Source organism: Aspergillus bombycis (assembly GCF_001792695.1).
Source record: "Aspergillus bombycis strain NRRL26010 chromosome Unknown contig00024, whole genome shotgun sequence".
Lineage (NCBI taxonomy): Eukaryota > Fungi > Ascomycota > Eurotiomycetes > Eurotiales > Aspergillaceae > Aspergillus > Aspergillus bombycis.
The window spans coordinates 160710-183112 of NW_019170026.1; the positions used below are offsets into that span (position 1 = coordinate 160710).

The window sequence follows — 22403 nt, forward strand, 5'->3', positions numbered from 1 at the left end:
ATACCCCGGTCCGCGCCCAGGCAGTGAATTACCGCATCCGTCCGAAGGCGGGGGAAGCTTATCCTTCAGTGGTTGGGAACTCAATTCATGTCTCGGATGGACGACAATCGGAAGGATCAACCAAAACCATCCAGATGCTTCTGAATAAAGAAAATGATGCTCTTTATTCTTGCCATTCCGTTTGGGTACGTCTTTCTTATCGATGGGGGAATGTTCGCTGTTGCTAACTCGCTCGCAGGACTCGGCCAATGCCCGGTTATCAGCATGTGCGATGCGATATGTCTCTCTTATTCCGGGCATCATAGTCTTGATTATTGGATTGAGTCATGTTCTCAATCGTTCTTCTTTGGTTCAGTGTCCAAAATGGATGCGGCCTTTCGTAGCGGAACAGCCACCATGTCCTGAGCTGCCATCAGAGAGGCCAAGACAAAGAACGGGATGGGTGATTGTCCTGCTTGCCTTCTCAACAGTTGGATTCGCAGCTGAGCTCACGAAAATTGTACCATACGCGCCCACGCCGACCAGTGTTATGCTACTGGTATCTTGGGTGAGTCACAGCTGTTCGTTCGCGCAACGTACACTAAGTAAAAGCGATGATCTAGGCAGTGGCAATTGTTTTGATCGCCATAGAACGCCCAAAGTCCTGTCCAGTATCCATGTTATCTTTCTTTGCTGCAGAGCTGGCAGTGGAAACAGCATTCATACTAAATCGTGACGCGTATACAGTGTCGAGGGTTTATACTCACTACATTGCCGCTAGTGCTGCTGCTGCTGCCTGCGCAACTATCCTCTTTATGCCATTCCGTGGACCTTCACTTCCCCGCGTTGATATTGGCGTCGTGGGCCAACCGCCATCGAGCAAATTTCGTAGCCCGGAGGACAATCTACGACTTTGGCAATTTCTTACTGTGTCTTGGATGGCTCCGCTGATGACAGCCGGCAAGAACAGACAGTTAAATGAGGATGATGTTTGGTTCCTAGGTTTCGAGTTTCAGCATCGTAGACTGCATGAAAGGTTCCGCCAACTCCGTGGATCTGTCATATCTAGACTCCTTCAAGCAAATGGCATCGATGTTCTAATCATTACCGGAATCTCTACGGTGCAGATGCTTTGTGGTTCGTGTCTCATTACTCCGTGATCTTGGTTGGTGTTAATTTGCCTTACAGACTTCTCAACCCCCGTGCTTCTGCAACAGCTCCTCAAGGCGATGAGCAACCCTGACACACCAAAACGTGTTGCCTTGACATACGCCTTGCTGTCACTAGTGCTTCGTTTGGTTGCGGCGCAGTCCCAGGTATTGAACCTTTGGTATGGTAGACGCTGCTACGAACGAAGCAGAGGTGAAATGATCATGATGGTATACGAGAAGGCATTATCGAGGAAGAATATCTTCGATCAGCAAATTACAGAAAGAGGGGGCGAAAACGAGCACCAGCAAAATGCGGAGAGTAACGGTGAAGTGGCGCCCAATACTAAGCAGAGGAAGCTGTGTGGACTATTTCCGCTGCAACGGGCCACTAGCAAAGAAAAAGTGAAGACCGCAGCTTCCATGGGAAAGATATTCAATTTGCTACGCGGAGATGTCTACGAGGTGGCCCAACGGTTCTGGGAAGTCGACACTTTGGTCGACAAACCCCTTGGTCTTATCATTGCCACAGTCCTCGTCTGGAAATTGCTTGGGCCCTCCTGCTTTCTTGGGATCTCCGCTATCCTGGTAGCTCAGGTCTTAAACGCTTTCATAACACGTATGCTCCTTCGTTGGGAAAGAGTGCGCAGACTAGCGACGGATACTAGACTCCAAATATCATCCCAGTTCGTGGAGGCCCTTCGCCATCTTCGTTGGTATGGCTGGCAAAACCACTGGCTCCGTCAGGTTATGGATGCCAGGCAATCTGAATTGAACCTTCGCATCGTGACGAGTCTTTTCAATGTTTTAATCCGCTTTGTCAACACCTTCGCCAGTGGGCTTTTCCCGGTCGTGGCCTTGTATGCTTATACATTGCTGGCTGGGAATCCCCTACGTATTGACATTATATTTCCGGCATTACAGCTCTTCACGATGTTGGAGCTTCGGCTAAGAGAAATTCCTAGTCTCATAACAGTGCTCATCAATGCATCTATCGCCATGGAACGTATAGAGGACTTTATGGCCGAACCCGACAAGGAAAAACAAGCAGAAATAGCAACCAACGCCGAAACCCTACTTGTGCTGGATTCTTGCTACTTTGCATGGCCTGGCAGAGCTTCACCTGTGCTCTCTGATATCAACTTGACAGTTTCACGGGGGTTGACAGTCATCTGCGGTAAAGTAGGTGCTGGGAAAACAGCACTGCTTCAAGCCTTACTTGGTGAACTTGATAGATTAAGCGGTGTCTCTGAGACCCCCAGGGAGATGGTCGGATATTGCTCTCAAACTCCATGGTTGCAGAGCATGAGTATCCGTGACAATATTCTGTTCTCCTCCACGTATGATGAACGTCGCTACAAGCAAGTTCTCGAAGCCTGCGCATTACTTCCAGATCTGGCTAATTTCAAACATGGCGACCTTTCATTTGTGGGCGAGAATGGTATTGGCCTCTCGGGTGGGCAGAAGGCACGCGTGGCTCTTGCACGGGCAGTCTACAGTTCTGCGAGAATATTATATCTTGACGACCCCTTATCCGCCCTGGATCATAACACGGCCGAAACCATCGTTCGCAGATGCTTCTCTGGCCCGTTGATGCAAAGTCGTACAGTTGTCCTTGTTACTCACCGCACCACTTTGGTACGTCATATTGCAGACCAAATTGTTCACCTTCATGGTGGCAGAGCTACTGTAGAGGATAGGCAAGCTATTTCCTCGACCCTTAGCATCGATGATCCAGAAGAATCCTCTTCATCTCAATCTTCGGATGATGAGACTCCAAATGAAGCAGCAGACCTGGATGATAAGGCCGCAGTGCCAGACAAGTTTATTGAAGAGGAACACCGGGCTGAATGGGGAGTGAAGGCCAAAGTCTACTGGAACTACATAAGAGCTGGCAAGTATAAGTGGTGGCTGGTCCTGGCGGTCTTCATCGCCATGTATCGTCTCGCAGCTGTTGGTCAATCCTGGTTCCTCAAAGAATGGGGCGAGGCGTATAATCACGACCAACCGGTTGTATTATTTGGTTTTTTACCATCTTACAAAAAGGCTTCTATAGGAGGACTGGGAGAGCCATTAGTCCTCCCGCAGGTGCTCAAGTGGAAGCCAGGTAATCCATTTGACAAATTTCCGGCACCAGTTCAAGATGTCCGACCATGGCTTGTAGCATTTTTTGCCATCACAGTTTTTCAATCACTAACAATCCTAGTCTCACAGCTCATGATGATTGTCATAGTTTACTGCGCGGGGAAAACAATGTTTCAGGAGGTCATGCTGCGTGTCAGCCATGCCACATTCCGTTTCTTCGATGTCACTCCTATCGGGCGTTTGATGAACCGGTTGACATCTGACATCGGTGTGGTCGACGGCAATATCAGTGAACAATTCCAGCGAATTTTCTTCCAGGCCATTGTGTGGGTTTCGTCACTTCTGGTGATTGCCTCCGTTACCCCGACGTTTCTTGCTTTTTCGTTTGTCCTGACTGCCGCCTTTATCTTTACTTTCCTACGGTTCCTCCCAACATCACAAAGCTTACGACGGTTGGAGATGGTGTCTCTGAGTCCACTAATCTCTAACTTTGGAGAACTGTTGCACGGTCTAACTACTGTCCGTGCGTTCCATGCGGAATCCCGCTTCCAGGATAGAGTCATCGCAGTTGTGGATAAGTTTCAGGGCATGGACCACTTCTACTGGTCGCTGCAGAGCTGGCTGATGTATCGTTTCGAAAGTCTATCTGCGCTTTCAACGTTCTGTCTGACTGCCATTGCATTATATACGAATGTCACTCCTGGGCTGGCCGCTTTCGTTTTGATAGCAGCGAATAACTTTGTGGACTCTACGCATGCATTATGCAAGCAGTATGGACAGCTGCAGATGGATTTTGTCTCGGTTGAAAGAGTAGACGAACTTCTACACATCGAGCAAGAATCTCCAGGCACCATTGAGCCACCGGCATCTTGGCCGAAATTCGGCTCCGATATTGTCTTCGAGGATGTTACCATCCGCTATGCTCCCCATCTAGATCCCTCGCTGAACAATATCTCCCTCCGCATCCCCGGCGGGTCCACGACTGCCGTCATCGGCAGAACAGGAAGCGGGAAGTCTACCCTCGCAGTCTCACTTCTTAATGTGATTCGCCCAGATGGCGGCCGCATCCTAGTTGACGACCACGATATTGCGCAGGTGAGCACTCAAGCACTCCGGACCCGGGTAACATTTGTTGCGCAAGATCCTGTGCTTTTCCCGGGAAGCATCCGTCGCAACCTCGATCCAACTGGCGAGTACACCGATGCGGAGTGTTCCGACGTCCTCAGACGCATCTGCAGCAGACACGGCTGGAGCCTGGAGACTCATGTTGAAGCTGGCGGTCGAAACCTTAGCCAAGGCGAACGACAACTGATCGGCCTGTCAAGGGCAGTCTTGCGCCGGAGCTCGATTGTCATACTCGACGAGGCAACGGCGTCCATCGACCACGAGAGCTCGCTGGAGATCCAGCAAGTCCTTCGAGAGGAAATGAAAGAGTCAACTGTCATCACTATTGCGCACAGATTGGAAGCCATCAAGGACGCGGATTACTATGTTGTTCTGGATCAGGGGCGAGTATCCGAACAGGGATACGTAAGGGATACGTGAATATATTACTATACAGGACTATGGACTAGATGAATAGAGCCCATTTACTTTATCCCGCAGAACTGTACCTCAAAGAGTACTTAGTATTCCATTCATACCTCTGCAAACAATCCCTAACGCACTGCACGAGACACCATGCACAAAGGCCTACCAAGCCCATCCCAAAGCCCAGATCACAGCCAAAGCATACACATTCCAGGCCCCTTTCACTCCCAAAGCCTCAACCCCACCCACCGATCCAGTCACAACAGGAAACCCAATCACCGAAGTACCATTCCAAACCGGTAAACTGCCAGGCGAAGTTGAGACATACGTACTCCCAAGAGTACTAGTAGAACCCAACCCCAACCCAGACGCAACCGCCTCTCCACCGATTCTAGTAGTCTCCTGAGATCCGACGACCCCATCACCCAAGGACGTCCAACCTGACCCCGAACCAAGCACTGTAACAACCCGATTCCAATCTACAGGATCCACAGCCCTCGACCTCCCGCGATCAAAACAAAGCCGTAGATTCCTCTGGTTTTGTCCCGACTCACCCACATCACCAGTCCCAGACGTAGTTACGGGCTGGAAAGAACTCCAGCCGCCATGCAAAGAGGACACAAGCGCAGTACTTGATCCGGGCCCTAATCCATAACCCATCGTGGAACTCACCTCCCACCCCAAAGAAACAAAATCCACCCCATCAATCGAACCACTCTCATCCTCACAAATCCCCGTCCCCGGGACCGCAACAGTAGCTCCTTTCCACGTATATCCCGTCCCATTAAACGCGCAAATAGCATCCCCAGCTACGGGCGAGGATTCATAACCTATTTCCCCCGTTAGCATTATACCGTGCCCCGTAAACCATATGAAAGAGGCGAAAGATGTACATCGAGCCCACTCCTCGTATCCCTTGGGGATGATCCGGGCCAATCTGTGTAGTTCTTTAGTACTGCCCTATTCGTTAAGTCGCCTGGATGTTAGACTCTGAAGGGACGTACACGAGATTGCAAGAGCGAAGCTCGGCTCGGGTGCGCGACACGCAGGAGAGTATTTCCGAGCTGTGGAGGGAGCCATGGGTGCAGTAGTGGGTGCCTGGGGTTGAGCACAGGTTTTTGGGTGTTCGCCTGGTGTATGCTGTTAGGATGTGATTTGGGGGATTTGGTTGGAGGGGAGGGTAGGTACTGGTTGGTTTGGGCCCATCCTGGGTGGAGGAGGGTGGTCATTGTGAAGAGGTAGATAAAGAGGAGTATGGTGGACATTTTGTAGTTTGTCGGGGAGTATATGTGGTGGTAAGGATGTTGGGATGGACGGTCAAGAGTGGGATATGAGGCGGTCTAGTAGAAGAGATGCGGGCGAGGTTTTGGCTTGTTGTGATATGCCTTGTGTGTTGTGTGTGTTGTGTTTTTGGTTAGGAGGTGAACAGTGTCTGCTACTGGTGTGCACATAGGGCATGTTTATGCCATCTCCCGTAGAAAATGCCCTCGGTGTGATCCCCTTCAGCAGTGTCTAGCTAGTTTGGGTAGGGTAGGGTTCACCGTTATACTAGAAGCGGCTGTAGTATTCTGTATTTTGTAACTCATCAAACGCATATGTTCAGATTATCATTGGATATTGATGCCAGACAGCACATAAATGACGACTCTATGGTATGACACGACTTGAGACCACCAGGATAGCCAGCAGACCACCTCAAATATGGTCGAACGAAACCCAGCATAAACATACTTTTATCCAAAATCAACCGTCTAACGCCAAACTCGCCGTGACACAATGCAACAAACGGATTTCTTCATTGCTGGCTCTCCTTGAGTTTGCGAATCCTCCGTTTTATATCACCCTCGGTCTGCTGCATCGGGTTCAATTTCCGGTCACGGACCATGGCGGAGATGTTGTCTCCGTGGCGTTCAATCAGCCTTGTAACCCACTCCACTTCTCTCTCGCTCATGTGTCGGGGTTTCTTCGCCTTGACAGCACTGCTCTCCTTGTCTGCTTGGCGCTCGAGCTGTTGAACAATCGCACTTGCGGAGCTCTTCCTGTGCGACCCAGCATCCTCCATCTCGTCGTCGGTCGAGTCGTTCAAAGGATCATTCAGCGGGTTTGACTTGCGGACCTTGCGTCCAGCGACTTCAATCATTTCGTGCTCATCGGGTTGAATAACGCGGATGATCTTTCCGGTCTCGGGATCGCGCTCGACCCTAGTTTCTCCCAGCGTAATGTTCTTCGTAGCAGCTTGGGCGCTGCTCTTGATGTGAAGAGAGTCCTCCGGGACGGTCTCGACGCCATTTTTCGTGAAACGCTTTTCAGAACCTCCGGTGGGGGCATTCAAACGATGGGTGAGACCCAGACGACGGTAGTTTTGTGTAAGAGTCAGGTTCCGGTCCCTACAGACACCTACATCAGCATTGCGCATGTTACTGTCGGCACTGGGAAAATTTACCAATTCTCGGCGATGATCGCATTTCCCAGCACATTAATTTTCTTGTTGCCGTTCTTGAGGATCCCGGTCCTCTTGGGCTTCTGCTTCGGCAGGGAAGACTTAAGCTTTCTCTTCTGTCTCGGGTTTCCCATGTTGTATGATTATGCGTATTAACGGATCCGATGTCGAACAGGGAGATGCGCTGAAGAAATCTGAAAATTAATCTTATCGATTTGGCCGAAAAGGTTGGTGGGTGTTTGCATTGTCGGTCTTGGCGTGTTTGTCGCGGGATCCCCGATAACAAAATGCTCCGTTACATCAGTACATAAGTTTTAAGGGTCCGACGATCGGGCCCCATGCGACTGTCACTCACTTACTTCCGATCCCGAGTGTCACTGCTCTCCTGAGCGTACAGAATTTATTCTCGCTGCGATGGCTCGGCTTTTCTCTCCGCCGCGTCGGCTTGCCTTTGCGCTGGCTGCTGGATTGGTCCTTTTCAGTGTCCTGGCCGTTGCTAAAGATGCCCTTCCCGTGGGAGAGCTGTCTGTAGGCCAGATAGAGGATGAATTGCAGGTAAATATGACGCTGTCCCTCTGCCCCCTTGGAGAGCCTATACCGATATCTGCGACGCAATTGCTGTCGTACATAGAAACATCTTACAATATACTAATAAACACATAGAACTGCCCTCTTGTGGAATCTCTCAACGAACACAAGCGTGCCACTAGCCCCCAAACCACCAGCTTGACCTCGAAGATCTTCGCCGTCCTTTTCCCTGGTAGTCCAGCTGTGAATGCAATTCTGGCCACTGCGTATATCTCCGGACCCCCCAGTACGTCCCGATATTTTCTCCCCCCCCCCCCCCCCCAAACAGCGCTATACAGCAATTAACCAGCTTTAGACTTCCTCCTAGCACTATGCCCCCCGAATATCGACCCCTCATCCTTGTCCGTGATGGTAGCTTTCGCTGTGGGCGGGCTGATGGGCGACACATTATTCCACCTTCTACCTGAGATCTTCCTCGGCGAAGACAGCCCCGACCACGTCCGCTTCGTCATGGTCGAACCGAACAGGAATCTCCTCCTCGGACTTGGCATCATGGTCGGCTTCTTCACCTTCGTCGCAATGGACAAGACCCTCCGCATCGCCACTGGCGGCGAAGGCCACGACCATTCCCACGGCCACAGTCACTCCCACGAACCCGCCACAGCGGTCACCACCGGCACCTCCTCAACCGACACCAAGTCCTCCGGTGACCTCAAACAGCGCAAGTCCACCAAGGAGCAAGCCGTCGCAAACCCCGAAGCCGAAAAGGAAATCAACCCCAGCGTCAAACTGGGCGGCTACCTCAACCTGATCGCCGACTTCACCCACAACATCACCGACGGCCTGGCCATGTCCTCATCCTTCTACGCCTCCCCCACCATCGGCGCAACGACCACCGTCGCCGTCTTCTTCCACGAAATTCCCCACGAGGTCGGCGACTTCGCTCTCCTCGTGCAGTCCGGATTCTCGAAGAAGAAGGCCATGGGCGCGCAGTTCGTGACCGCCATCGGCGCCTTCCTGGGTACCTTTATCGGTATCGCGGTGCAGGAGCTTGGGGGTAGTCATGGCGCCGCCGCCGCTGCTGATGCTGCTGAGGGGGTGGTGAGCGGGCTTTGGGGCACCAGTTTGCAGTGGGGGGATATGCTCTTGCCCTTTACGGCGGGGACGTTCCTGTATGTGGGGACTGTGTCTGTGATCCCTGAGCTGCTGGAGACGGGCAAGGATAAGAAGGTCGAGATTAAAAAGACCATTGTGCAGTTTTTGGCTGTTGCGCTTGGGGCGGGGATTATGCTTGCGTATGTCGCTCACTCTTTTCTCTTCTTGTCAACACTCTATTGTATGCGATTGGGCTTGCTAACGAGAATAACAGGATCTCTTGGGATTAAGCGTACATCCCTCGCATACTAACCTCCAAACACGACACCCTCACTCGCACTCGCTCTTCAACCCTTGAAGACGAGACTACCTACTTACACCATCTACCAAAAGTCATCTAGATGAAAAACGATTTCGCGTGTATGTATGTAATGGGACCTAGAATACTATCTCAATAGCGCCAGCCCCGTGCCTGGCAAGACATAAACTCAGACCAGACGGACCTCAATCCCACTCTACGTAGAACCACATGATACAAGACAAACCAACGCCCATCCGACCATCAAGTTTAGGAAGTATCGTAAGACAGAAGGAAATGCAAAACAAGACCCCACGACCAGGGCAAAAACAAACCTGCGCACAGCGCGCGGATGCAAGCGATCAATACAGAAAACAAAAACAAAAAAAAAACAATCTAGAACTAGAACATGACAGCCCCTTCACTCGTTGTAGTGATATACCTAGCCAAACCCGATTAGCACCATCTCCAGCCAAACAAGAACCAGGTTGAAAAAGAAGAAAAAAATAAATAATAATAATCACAAAAGAAATGGAGAATGGGGAAACTTACAAAATAATCCGGTAGCCCAAAGACCTGATACCCCAATCTCTTAGCCATCTTGGCGAAGCCTCCGTCTCAACGAGATGATAGAAGGGGAAAGCCGGAAACATAGCTCCGTCACGATGTACATCGGCCTTCACCATCAACGCTGTGCCACCGACGCCATCGAGCTCGATCACGCGTCTCGGGTTGGGACTCTCCGTATCAGCGAGATAAGCCATGAGCGTGCGATACGTGGGCAGCTCGGCATACCCCTCCAGGAGAATCTCATCGGGGCCCATACTCTCCGCCAATGCTTGAGCATTGGAGCTATCGACCCACGAGTTGAAGTCATACGGCCGGACCTCCATCTGCTTGTGGTCGGCGTTGTAGTACCGTTGGTAGCAGTTCGGTACGATGACTGGGTAATTATGCCCCGTTAGGTCCTGGATGAGTGTCGGTGGAGTCTCGACGATATCGGCGTCGAGCCAGAGGACCCAGGAAGTGGATGGGCCGAGGGTGGTGAAGAGTAGGCTGTTGCGGGCGCGGGACATGCTCTCGCGACGGGCCTTTTGGTTCTCGAGCTTGTGGCGCTCCTTTTCATCCTGGGATTGCAGCGGGGGCTCGAAGTCCTGGCGGAGGATGCTGATGCTGGCGAAGCGGGACGGGATGGGGCCGTTTTGCGTCTTGCTGATGGCCGTTTCCAGGGCGGAGAGGGCAGCGGAGCCTTCTTTGGTGTTGGGGATGATGAAGCCCAGGGAGATGAGTTCGTGGGGGTAGTTGAGGTGCGCGAGGTTGTCCCAAAATTCTTGGTAGAAGCGGGCTAGGGGGGTGAGGATGAGGACTCGTTCGCCTTTGTCGGCGGAGTCGCTGGTGGTGGTGAGTTTGTTGAGGTCGTAGTGCACGACTGGGGGAGGGGCCTTGAGGCCGTCATTGCGGACGGGTTGGGACTTGAAGAAGGGTTTGGTGGGAGGTGAGAGAGGGTGGTCTGCGGCGTCTTCGCGGCGTTGCTGCGAGGTGTCCCCTGCGGCGGTGGCGGAGGATGACGGGGAGAGGAGGAAGAAGAGGAATCCGAAGGCGAGGAACGCTGCCAGGAAGAAGGTGATGGGACTTGTGCGTCGCATTGGGCGTGCAACGGCCATCGTGGCCTGTTGAGGACCGGGGGAGAAGGGCAAGGGCGTTGTTGATCGAGGAGGGATTGAGATGATGTCGCAGGATTGGTGTGCGTAACGTGGTCAATATGGGATCGACAGTCGTGGTCCGGCGAATCCTCGTTAGCCAGCGATAAGAGCAGTCCGGTGCCTGGCCCCTGACATAGCGAATTCGATTACGAGTGGCAGTAGTTGGTCAACTCCCCGCATGTAGTCTCCGGAGGGGAGCGGACGGAGATAATGATGGCGAAGGAGACGATCGATGTTCTAGTCTAGTGAAGCTCTCCGGAAAAAGACACACGGACCCAATTTTCTGTCTGGCTCGGTTGGACCCTTTCTTCCGCCTTCCTGGTTTTGCTGTGGCTGCTGGGTCGCCATTTCGGGCGTCTCGATGTCTCGACTGGCGCCGCCGTTGCATTCAGAGACTGAGAGAAATTGCACAAGAGAGTCTGATGGCTGTTTTGGGACGATGGGAGCACACGTTCATCGCCGAATGCGGCAACCCTGCAGGGTTCACCCTTTCGACGGGGAATCTTTTGTGCCCTAGATTCTCCTTCCAACACGCAATCCTTCCTTATTCATTTTATTGTACTTTCTTTTCTTTGCACACGTTGAATGCAGTCAATGTATTGTGTCTATTATAATAAATTCGTTCATGCGTTGGTATAGATCTATCATATGTATGTACAAATGCACTGTAGCCTCTTTGCTGTGCGACGGACACCCACATTTTTTTTTTCAGGGCAGCCACCGCATCACACCCTCAAATGCAACCAGAGCCATGGCATTCGCCGGGAACGCTCTCAGGAAGCATGGCACAAAGCCTCTCCAGTATCCTCTCCACCCTCGCTCCCGGTAGACCGCCACCGCAGCGTCTTTCCACCACCGGAACTGTCGCTGCCCGTCACCCAGAGCGCCGCCCATCGGGTCAGTCATCAGGCGCTGTTTCACCACGTCAGACGGATACGACGTAATCCAGAAGATCTGCGCCGAGATTCCACCGGCCCAGAAGTTAATAGCCGGGGTGGATAGGTTTGTTCGCTCCCTCATCCACCGGGACAGCACATCGTAGGATCCCCACCAGAAGAAAAAGAAGGAGCGGAAGAAGATCGTGGCGTACAAGCCACGATATAAGCCGGAGAGTCCATGTGTGCGAAACTACGAGAGTCAGCATCATACCATCCCTACCCATCCTCCCTCGGTTATGCACGGCACTTACAATTTTACGAGTGCAATCGATCGGCCCACTGTACATGCGCTGCGATTTATCGGCCGCATACTGAATCTGCAGTCGCGCTTTGACATGTTCTACAGGCGCCGCAATGAAACTGACGGTCGTTCCGGCCATAATTCCTGCAATTCCATGACCAAAGCTGGGCAGTGTGTGTCCGTCTTGGTATTTGGCAAAGGGTGTTATGTGGCGAATCTCAGGCCTGGAGAACACGTTTTCGTGGAGCAATCGCCGATACAGCGTTAAGGAGCCAAGCATGCTATACTTCGGGTCAGCTCCCCTTCCTCGCCAATTGGAGTAGGTGCCGGATGAAACTCACACGGAGTCCATCACCATCCATCCGACCAGCGGTGGTGTCGCTCCCTTGTAAAGTCCACTCACACCCTCTTTCCGCACCGTCTGTAACACGCAATCTAGCGGTCCCTTGAAGTGCCCATCTTTACTCGTCTGCAGACGGACCTTCACGGTATCGAATCTATGAGAAACCCGGCGTTAACATTCCTGATCCGAGAGAAGGGCACGACAAGAGAGGTATCACATACGGGTGTCCAACTAAGATCCGTAGAAACACAATTAGCGACGAGCATCACAATGACCGACAGACCACAGAGTTGTCGGCAGCAGTTTAGAGTCCATACATACCACTCAGCTTCGCAATCCCTGAGAATACACCCGCAACAAATCCTTTATAGTCACGCTTCGAACTCGTGACCGCTGGTGCATTTCCACCCCCTGCGGCGGAACCGCCCATTTTCTTTGATGCTTGATGCTCGGGGATTGACGGTGTTGTAGATGTCTCCAATGCCGTCGATGTTGTCGACATTTTGAATTATATGGTTGTATCCTGTCACTTCAAGATCCCGATGGGATAGTTCTTCAAACTGTAGTATCGGCGCGGGGATTCGACCACTGTACGTAGTCAGGTCGCAAGGTAGTGTTTTTGGGGGGGGGGGTCGCTATCGGACGAGGGGATTGGCGGTGTTAACAACGTTGCGTAGTCCCCATTAGTCGGTATGACTGAAGTTTGAGCAAAGAACAGTCAGGATATGGTTGAGACCTTCGAGAGAATAATAGAGAAGCCCCCATTGAAAAGAAGTGAAAGAGAACGAGGAGGTCTTAAAGATTCCATCTTTTGCGGCGCCCCGCAAAACTCGGCGGTCGGGGAGCAGTGGTGCACCTCCGGAGCCTTGCCGATCGTCCCGGACTTGGTCCCCTCTTAACTCCGAGGTATTGAACCGGTTCGTCCCCTGCCACATGACCTTAGAGTGCTAATATGCACTTTATTAATTGATATAGAGAGATCTACTATGGATATGAAAGAATTCTCTGTGTCGGTATTCATATAGCGTTGGTAAAGACAGGTTCGGTATTGTCTAGCGGCTGTGAAGCCCAAATATATATAATTTGAATGTAATGACACAACGAACAATAAAATGCCCAGTGAGGTGTGTTTTGTTTTGTTTTGTTTTCCTCTTCCTTTTGTCTCTCTTCATATTTTGCCCAACAGGTAGCTTTGAGATCGCCCACTTATTGTAAAAGAAATGCAGAACAGTCTGGTTCTGTTCGGTCTTTATAGTTAATGCAATTGTAAAGGCCCAGAACATGTGGTAACAGATGTGTGTGGAGAATATAAGAACAACAGAAACAAGAAATACCAGGAATCATAATAGCAACACAGAACATAGAAAAGAGTAGAATGTAAGGCTATGTGGGGTATAAAATACAACAGCTCGTAGTGCACACAAAAGCGGTCTTTCCGATGTCTGGAGATCGTCTATAGACTCGGCAGCCAACGCGAACAAAAGAAACAGGATATGAGAGCGAGTCTATGAGACTCAAGTCCTGGTAGTCCTCGGCAAATACAGGTCACGGACCGGCTCTGCGTCGTAGAAAAATCTCCCTCGGACGGTGAAGGTTAACAGCGAGTCTTGGTGCCTTTCTTGGTATTTTGACGGGCTCTCTCGGCCTCACGGACGATGAGTCTGTCGATGAGATCGGGTGCCGGACCGGAATGGGCGTCCCGGGAAGTAAAAGCGGAAGCGTTGGACGTTCCCGAGATCAGGTAGCCGCTTGCCTCTTCCAGGGCGAGGGGGGTAACTGGCCCAGGACTGCGGAGAGGATCCAAGCGGGGGGCAGATGGACTTGGCGAGAGTGGCCGGGATGGTGTCTTCGACAAGGTCACACCCTCGACGAGTTCCTGATACTGCCACATCGCGTCCCGAGAGCCCGAGGTGGTGCGGTAGGCAGATGGCCGCAGTTGACGGGGGGAGGTAGGTTGCCCCTGAGAACCCGCCGAGTAGACCGCCGGATGGAACCGTGGCAGGTTGTTGAGATGAAAGGCTGGAACGGATTTGGTGGGATTCTGTGCCCGGGAACGGGGTGGTTGTTGAGGAGAGGAAGGGCGTGCCGAGGGAGACATGGACGAAGACACCACGGGTGAGTAGAATGTGGAACTATCGGAACGCATGCTGGCCGGTGAACGGGAAGAGCAATGAGCGTGCGGACGACTCCGGCGATGGGTCGGCTTCTCTCGGGTCTTGAAATACGCCTGGTCACGATGGGCGAAATAATAGCCCTTGTCGAACCGACCTGTCAAAGGAGTGACGGGGAGGTCGTCCTGGTGCGTATGGAAGGACGGCTTGGGGATGGGGATGGGCCTCGAGGTGGAGGTCGAGAGGGAGAGAGTCTCCAAGGAGTCCGTAGTATCTGAGAGAGGCGAGGGAGACCGGGAGGCGGAGGAGGGAGGATTATATGTGGAAGAGGTGGCCGTTAATTCTTCCAAGGACGACAGCGATACTCGAGTGGGGTGACCGTGTCTGGCAATTAAGCTTTCCAACTGGTCTTGAGCACAAACAGTTGAAGGGCGACGGGAAGGCGGCGACCAAGATGATGATGAGAGATTGGCTATAGAACACGCGATCAGCATCAGTCTGAGTGGATGGGAGAATGTAGGTCAAGTCGACGAGGCATGTCACACGTGTCAGGTGGGGAGGGGACCGCCCGGGTGAATGTGCCAGCAAAAGACACCAGGACAATTCATCGCGACAAAAAGACGAAGGAATCGAAAGCCAATTGGAAAGTGATGGCCCCTCCGGCAAGGCAGCGTGAGGCCAAAAAAAAGTGGAGAGGCAAACAAAGGGGTTATTGGACCAGGCAATCAGGAATCCATTATTGAAACAGGGACATGAACATATCAGATGATGTGGAAGCGACAGCGTAAAAGAAAAGGTGGAGCGAAATTAACTTACCACTCAGTAATGGCGGAGAATGAAGGGAACTGCAAGACGAAGGATAGAGCGAAGGTGACGAGGAAGAGCCTGAGACGGAAGATCGGGGAGAAAGTGCCATTGAGGGGATTTATATTGTATTGGCGTCGACCTTTTTTTTTTTTTTTTTTTTTTTTTTCTTTTTGTTTGTCTTTTCTCGGGGTTGACTCTTACTTTGTGCTTCTTCCCCAACCCACAGTGGGACGATTCAACGGACCTCAGATCGGTCTACTCAGTACACACAGTATTAGTCGTACGCACTCCGGATCGACGTCTATCCGACCCCTCAACTGGTAACAAATCATGCGAGAGCCTCCGTTGTCAATCCTGCGAGGTTTGCTTTTTTTGTTTTTTTTTTTCTTTTCCCTTTTTGGTACCCAAGTTTCATCAATTAATTTTTTTCTTCTCTGAGGACAATTGTTTGAATTTCCCCTGAAATTTCGAGGCCCTAACCAGGGAACAAGCAACTCTATTCGACCGTTAGCTTGCGGGGAAAACCAACCAAGAACCAAGATGGCGTCATGGGGAGGGGCAGCAAAGTGACGGTATTGAGACTAAGTGACGGTACGGGTGCGGTACGGATGGTTAGTACGCAGGAAAGGCATCCACCTCCACTGGGGTCTCCACCCCCGGTCATCTGCGAGGGATTTAAATCTGGCAAGCGCGGTACTCCGGAGTACGTTGTGATTGGGGCGAGGGGCGGAAACAAGGGAGGCAAAAAGCCGAGATAGGCAATACTCACATTTGAGACAATCTTGAACTAGTTAGTTTTTCAAAAAGCGTGAAGTTTGTCAAACAGTGGAGCTGAGGTGGCCTTGGGTTCACAGACTGCGAGTCTGCAACAGGTAGTAGGGCCCTGCCAATATAAATTTCCGTTTCGGTGACTGACGGGGTTCCCGCGGAAGCGACGGACACTAGTAGAGATATGGCTAGCAGGGGACATGGATCAATGACACATCATCGTAAATGAAGAATACGAGTGTCTCGAGTGCAGGGGCCGAACGGTCGCAGAAAATATTGAACAAGACAGATAAAAACAAAACCAAAAGGAGCCCGATGATTAGTACCGAGTAGTAGGATGGCGCGCAACAGAAGCCAATAAACTTTCAGTGTGTATGCACGATGCCAGCACTGGAAGTTCTGGGCGAGAGGTCGGCTTGCAAGCACATTGCACGGGTGTCGATTGTTCAACCGCCGGACTCAGAGGACATTTTATACGGAGTAGGAAGCAACTGGCATACGGGGCTGAGTAGTTCCTTTTAAACGGAGCCGTACATGACTGATACCCTGTCCAACCGAGAGACAAGAAACCTGTGGTAACCACACATGGCAAAATCGGCTGACCTAGACCTTCGGTTTCCCATCACGACCGCCGGGTGGGCAAAACAAGGCACCAGTCGGAACGGGAAGCGTCCAGTGTTGAATAATACTACAAGTGATGCTGGGCGTGAAGCCAGAAGGGAGCAGTTGAAACCACTTCCCACTCGACCAGTCAACGGTTGATCGTCGAGGAGGGTCAAAGTGGGCGATGACTGGAAGGATGTTCCAGTGTGATAGACTTAGTGCTCGCACTAGCGGCCGGACTAGTCTGCAAGTCATTCCCACGCCAGCTGATAGGTATCTGAAAAGACGATCCCCTTGATTTGTGACTCCAGATCCGAACAATTCGGTACGCACAGTCGATCTTCAGCTGCCGGTGCAACTTGGCTAGGTTATGAGGAGGTCTCGACCAGTGGATGCTCTCGATAACCTTTCACACACACTCACACAAACACACTAACGCCATCCGAATGTCACTTTGACCCTCGATGGGGCTATCAGAAATGATTCAAGATACATACATTGCTTGATAGTATCGGATCGTCTCTAGGCAGAGATAGTGTGATAAGCCCTAAAGTCACCCACATTCAAATGGAGCGATCAGACGACGCCCCCACCACCACCACCACACTGACTCCACCCTGGGCCACTCCCAAAGACCAGATATCCCATTCATCATTTCCAATGTGCCTGTTTGCCGGGGTTTGAATGTGTTCTTGATTTGATGTCCACTAGTGCACCCTAATATCCAATAATGCCCACAGGATCTCAAATCCAATTCTCTCAAGCGGCTTGGCTTTTGGTGTGTACTATTTATTTACTCACAGCGACAGGTCTGCACAAGGAAAACAAATATAAAGAAAATGAAGCAATATTGCGTATTGTCAGGACACGCACTGTGTGGCTTAGTTTTACCGCCTTCTTCATCATCTTCCTCCTCTTTTTCGTCGTCTTTTTGTTTTGCTTTTTTTATATTATGATTTACAAATTTCCCTTTCCTTGCTTTTCCTATAATTCGACTTTTTCAATGAGGTTATTACAAATTTCCAGATAACTGAAAATGTTCTTTTCTCCTAGCTCGATCCGCCCACACGGTTAAAGCGCAACTCGAGTTGCAGGCACAATTTAACCAGGCAGTATGACTCAACAAAAAAAAAATGAAGACTAGCACATACTGCAGGGGCAGGTGTCGTCAGACGCAACGTCGTCCGCCAGCCGATCATTCGAGCCCATCCATGAATGACGATCGGTCATGCGTCGCCGATGTGATTAGATAGACCCCTGCATGGCTGAGTCGCGCTTGATAGAAGATGGGCGTGTACAAAATACCTTTCTTGTACGTTATTCTTTCCCCTCTACCTACCACACCTCCCCCCCCTTTACCCGAATATACTAAAGATAGCACTATGGGAGTATTTGAGACATTTACGCGGCCAGAGAGAACAGTCACAGCAGTAACTCTACTGGCGCATGCAGAGGAACATAGTAGTTGCCTAGCGCATGGCTTCTGACTCTAGTGTGTCCCATCATGGAATACAAACCCAACCACTGATGCTGCGTTGAAACCCAGGGGGGTCCTTCTCATGACCACAACCACCAGCATTAGTGTGACTCAGACACAACGGCTTCGTCTTTAGCTCGCCAGAAACTGGGTTCAATCCCTCCTCGCTCCTGCATTGCATGAGCTGGCCTAAGCTCTACGATCTCGTTGCATTAGGTTGCATCGTACTGGAGGGATGACTGCAGATGCAGGATCAGACCTACGCCGCTGCCAGGGCAAGTCCGTGCCCCATTTGTTCGATCTATGCTCGATGACGAAAGAAAGCATCCATGATATCAGAGGGATGCGGATCTATTGCCCCAGTAAGTCTGTAAGTGGCACCTGCGCTAGAGGCTATACGCATCAATGTGCGCGTCTGTCCATACCAGCTGGTCAGGAGCTTATTGATCCTGACTCGTCCATGCCAAAGAGGCTTTTAATTAAACCTCTGAGTAGATATCTCTAGCTCTATCTATGCAAGTTAAATCCTATGAGGAAGTGCGGGGTTTAAGGTGCATTCTGCTTGCTACTTTTGGAGGGAGAATGAAACGTAGAACCGTATCACCTGACAGGTCTGGTCTATTTTCAGATTCTCCCTCGATTTGGGTTACACCGTTTGAAACATGCCCATACTTTAGTTGATGAACCCTCCCTTCTCAGTTTCTTCACTCAGCTGCAGAAACACATGTTTCAGCCTCGAGTACAACTGGGCTGTATACCTTACGAGCAACCTCGTATTTACTGTGGCCTTATGAAACAGTACCTCTTCTCATTTAACATATCAATTAATGGCTGCTAAAGAACCAAAGTCTATTGACCATCCATATACGATGAATTTGTCTTCCTGTCGGTTCTTTTCGTGTTCCTCGCAGCACTTGCGTTCGCAGATTTGACTCGAACGTCACAACCGTGCCTTACCCTTCTCAGCGGGATTACAAGAGAATGTACAGGCCGTATGGAATCACGGCCTAGTCTTCACTCAGATAATACAGTCGGCGCGGATATAACAGGAGTCCAGGTACGGGCGACAATTTCGCAATGTCTAATATTTTGTAGAGTCCAATTGCTCCTATTCTTGTATCATTTCATTTTACTGCTCAGATGAGCACAGAAAACATGTTACTTGATTTCGTTAAGTGTATTGTCTTTCTGGTGGTAGGTAGATCACTAATTCGGCTGGATCAATATAGGGGATAGCCATCGATCGAATTTACCCCGAGATCAAAGAGTGTCTATGACATTATAAACAAGCTTCTCCCCACTAACCTTGCCGTCCCTTAAGAGCTGAAGTCCATCCAAGATGCCATTTAGCCCGGCATTACCAACCCTAGGAGGATGTGTCTTAATCTTGCCACTGGTTAGCAAGTCTTGGAAAATGCCAGTGAACTGTTCCATAAAGGCCCTGTCGCCTGGTTGAGCCGGAATCTCTCTTGGCCCGAACTGGAAACTCCGACCAAACGCCGTATAGGCCATAGTGGATCGGTCTCGAATATTGTCACGCGCGGTCTTTATTGGCAGGAGTGAGCTGTAGTCGCCGCCCTTGGTCGATAGCGCATGATCACAGTATGTGGCACTGCTCTCCACTGATACTGTATCAAAAGCTAACGTAAGGTTGTCATTCGTTTGCTCTCTAATCGCCCTGGCGGAGGTTGGGTCGTTGTAGTCGAAAATAGCGTCGGCACCCAGATTCTTGACCCGGTCGAAATGGCGAGGGGAGCAGGTTGTCAAAACCTCATAACCTGATAACTTCGCAAACTGAATCGCTAAAGCTCCGGTAGCAGTAGAGCCTCCATACACCAATATGGGTATTTTGCTCCGGGTTGGAGCGACGGGAAGAGTGAGTCTGAGACTTTGATAAAGACCAAGAGCGGCGGTGGTAACTCCGAGACCTAAAGTCGCCGCCTCTCCAAATCCCATGCCATCAGGTATTTTGTATTGAAGGTCTCCTTCGACGATAATGTACTCGGCAAAGGCTCCCTCCTCGGGTTGAACGGCATTAGACCCGTGTACAAATCCACAGATCCGGTCTCCTTTAATGAACGATTTCTTAACGTTTTTGCCGACTGCTTCCACAATTCCGGCATAATCACACCCAATGAGGACACCGGCAGGAGCGAGAAAGTCAATGTGTTTCCAGTCGGTAGGATTCAGTGCGACACTGACGGTCTTGACTAAAATAGAATCATCGCGCAGCTTCGGAATGGCTCTATCGCCCACTACCTGCGCATGCTTGGGTGAAGTAATGACGACCGCTTTCTGTGATGCCATGCTAGTATGGTTGAATGCAAGAGGGAGGAGTCTTTAGGACAATGTATGAGAGGATAGTCATAGTTTTAAGATGGTCTCTTCACTAATATTTATATACTGACTTGACCTGGTCGTGCCGCGCCATTACAACACCTCCGGTTATCTCCGTTTCCTCCGACACGACGATACTACCCACTTGCTGTCCAATAATATTCGATCTGTAAGCAGCTTGCATGCCTCTTCTCGTGGGTCTGGCCTTCGGTGGGTCACAGGAACCATTGTTGACTGGCGATAAAAACAAGCAACCTTGGTAGCAGTGTCTTAAACGTGCGTTTATCCATCTTGCCCCACTCAGCTAATCTCGGATCTAAAAGACCCTGGCGTCAATAGCGGTTGCGTTACTCTACTCCGTATATACGCCGATTCGGGTACGAATATTATATCATGACTAAGAAGTTTGAAAGGGACAAATCGCTACAAATTCATAAGGAATCTGGTTCACTGATCTTGCCTGTTGCTGACATATTCTCTTAGCCGATGAAATATGAATTGATTTCGTACCAGTCCACGACTCTACTAATGATATCAGGCTGGGTGCAATTGCTGAGGATGTCACTGAGAAAGCCATGACAGGTGGATACCGCCATGTGAGACACTCTCCCGCCCCTTTCGTTCGTGCTTAGCTGCGACTATAGGGCCTCATGCCACTGCCCAAGTCGGCTACCCGGAGCGCATGCTAGAGAATGCGAATGTGTTTAGCTTCAGCTACGGGAGAACGTGATGCAACCTCTGCAAAATGGTGCATATGCGCCTTCCACCTGGTATCCTACCGTATAGCAGGATTGGAGATGCTATAATAGTTGAAACGAAACGATTATGCATGTATTCATTATTGAGTACCAAAAACTTTCTTCCAAACAAGCGGTTTTTCACTCCTCCGGGCTCTCCATTTATTTGTCGAAATGAGAATCTCAGGACACCCTCGAAGAAAAAAGGCCCACTTCTTTGCAAACTCCTCGGTGACCTCCCAGTTCTCAGGGTCCCAAGGGGTTCCCCATACAAGCATTGTCGCGTTGCTACTGCGTGTATCCCAGAATGCCGTGAGATCATGGCACAACTCATCATCATCTAAATCGTTCCCTGCACGGATGAGGTTATCCCGCATTTGCGGAATGGGGAAAACATCAAGCCATGGGTGGTGCGGTACGGTTCGCTGCAATGGCGTGGGCTGTAAGCTTTGAGGGATGCCATCCTCACGACGGTGTGGACTGGCCAAACTAAAAATCGAAATTGTACTATCCTGACACATCCATTCAGCGGTCATGCCAATTGCGACGACGTTCTGGTAAGCTGCACGTAGAACATTTAGTCTGCTCAAATTGAGGAGAAGGTCTGTTCTGGGCGAACCCTCGACATAGCGGGCCATCGCTTGCCTCTCGAACTGGGCCATAAGTTCATGGATGTTGGGAGGGGCAAATGTACACTCCAGATGTTGCAGCTCAGATAACCCGCATTTCATAGAGTCATGCTGTGCCGGCGCTTTTGCGGTAGTCGGGCCATGCCGGGTGGACTCAGGTTGGGCATTGTTCGCCTGTGCAGCTCGTTTGTCTTGGCCTTGTCGGCGTAGCCCTGCAGTCCGGAATAATGGAACTTGGTCAGTTTGGGGCGGGTATTGGATCCCTTGTGGGCCAAATGGAAATCTCACGGTAGGCTCTCTGGTTCAGCCGATTCTGTAGTCTGCGCCGCGCAGCCGGATTGGTGACACCGGTCCAATCCTCATCGGGGGAATACGCCCTGGACTGCGCTGGCATTCGCTGCAGGCTCATCGATGGGCTTGGGTCCACTACTACTTGCGAGGCCCTTGGCTTCTCCGTCATGTCGAGGGGACCCATAATCTCAATCCTCCGGAGATGTGACCTGAACGTTGTGGTAAGGGGATTTAGGGGACACGCCGTCATTGACTTTAATCTTAGCTTAAAATAAGACGCTTACACCTTTATATTCATTGGCTAAAGGTCTGCCT

General features: G+C 50.8%; 8 protein-coding genes across 8 annotated transcripts; 2 read left to right on the top strand and 6 right to left on the bottom strand.

Moving 5' to 3' along the window:
• Positions 1 to 134: 134 nt before the first annotated feature.
• On the top strand, positions 135 to 4757 carry ABOM_003814 (putative ABC bile acid transporter; the record flags this gene model as incomplete). Its single annotated transcript, XM_022530944.1, has 4 exons — positions 135 to 185; positions 239 to 547; positions 603 to 1116; positions 1168 to 4757. 4 exons carry the CDS (start codon positions 135 to 137, stop codon positions 4755 to 4757), a joined length of 4464 nt encoding a protein of 1487 aa, XP_022391093.1.
• Positions 4758 to 6537: 1780 nt separating this feature from the next.
• ABOM_003815 (nucleolar protein 16) lies at positions 6538 to 7316 on the bottom strand (the record flags this gene model as incomplete). The annotated part of the gene is made up of 2 exons (XM_022530945.1): positions 6538 to 7129; positions 7186 to 7316. 2 exons carry the CDS (start codon positions 7314 to 7316, stop codon positions 6538 to 6540), a joined length of 723 nt encoding a protein of 240 aa, XP_022391104.1.
• Positions 7317 to 7596: 280 nt separating this feature from the next.
• ABOM_003816 (Zn(2+) transporter YKE4) lies at positions 7597 to 9095 on the top strand (the record flags this gene model as incomplete). The annotated part of the gene is made up of 4 exons (XM_022530946.1): positions 7597 to 7710; positions 7846 to 7996; positions 8078 to 9005; positions 9080 to 9095. The coding sequence occupies 4 exons, from the start codon at positions 7597 to 7599 to the stop codon at positions 9093 to 9095; spliced, it is 1209 nt and encodes a 402-aa protein (XP_022391095.1).
• Positions 9096 to 9651: 556 nt separating this feature from the next.
• ABOM_003817 (mannosyltransferase complex subunit MNN9) lies at positions 9652 to 10767 on the bottom strand (the record flags this gene model as incomplete). The annotated part of the gene is made up of 1 exon (XM_022530947.1): positions 9652 to 10767. The coding sequence occupies one exon, from the start codon at positions 10765 to 10767 to the stop codon at positions 9652 to 9654; it is 1116 nt and encodes a 371-aa protein (XP_022391094.1).
• Positions 10768 to 11514: 747 nt separating this feature from the next.
• On the bottom strand, positions 11515 to 12830 carry ABOM_003818 (putative mitochondrial carrier protein; the record flags this gene model as incomplete). Its single annotated transcript, XM_022530948.1, has 5 exons — positions 11515 to 11934; positions 11996 to 12266; positions 12327 to 12482; positions 12550 to 12559; positions 12650 to 12830. The coding sequence occupies 5 exons, from the start codon at positions 12828 to 12830 to the stop codon at positions 11515 to 11517; spliced, it is 1038 nt and encodes a 345-aa protein (XP_022391079.1).
• A 1092-nt stretch (positions 12831 to 13922) lies between these two features.
• Positions 13923 to 14933, bottom strand: ABOM_003819 (uncharacterized protein; the record flags this gene model as incomplete). The annotated part of the gene is made up of 1 exon (XM_022530949.1): positions 13923 to 14933. The coding sequence occupies one exon, from the start codon at positions 14931 to 14933 to the stop codon at positions 13923 to 13925; it is 1011 nt and encodes a 336-aa protein (XP_022391078.1).
• Positions 14934 to 19354: 4421 nt separating this feature from the next.
• On the bottom strand, positions 19355 to 20401 carry ABOM_003820 (zinc-binding alcohol dehydrogenase family protein; the record flags this gene model as incomplete). The annotated part of the gene is made up of 1 exon (XM_022530950.1): positions 19355 to 20401. One exon carries the CDS (start codon positions 20399 to 20401, stop codon positions 19355 to 19357), a length of 1047 nt encoding a protein of 348 aa, XP_022391086.1.
• Positions 20402 to 21269: 868 nt separating this feature from the next.
• Positions 21270 to 22257, bottom strand: ABOM_003821 (bZIP transcription factor; the record flags this gene model as incomplete). Its single annotated transcript, XM_022530951.1, has 2 exons — positions 21270 to 22009; positions 22086 to 22257. 2 exons carry the CDS (start codon positions 22255 to 22257, stop codon positions 21270 to 21272), a joined length of 912 nt encoding a protein of 303 aa, XP_022391087.1.
• Between the last annotated feature and the right edge of the window lie 146 nt (positions 22258 to 22403).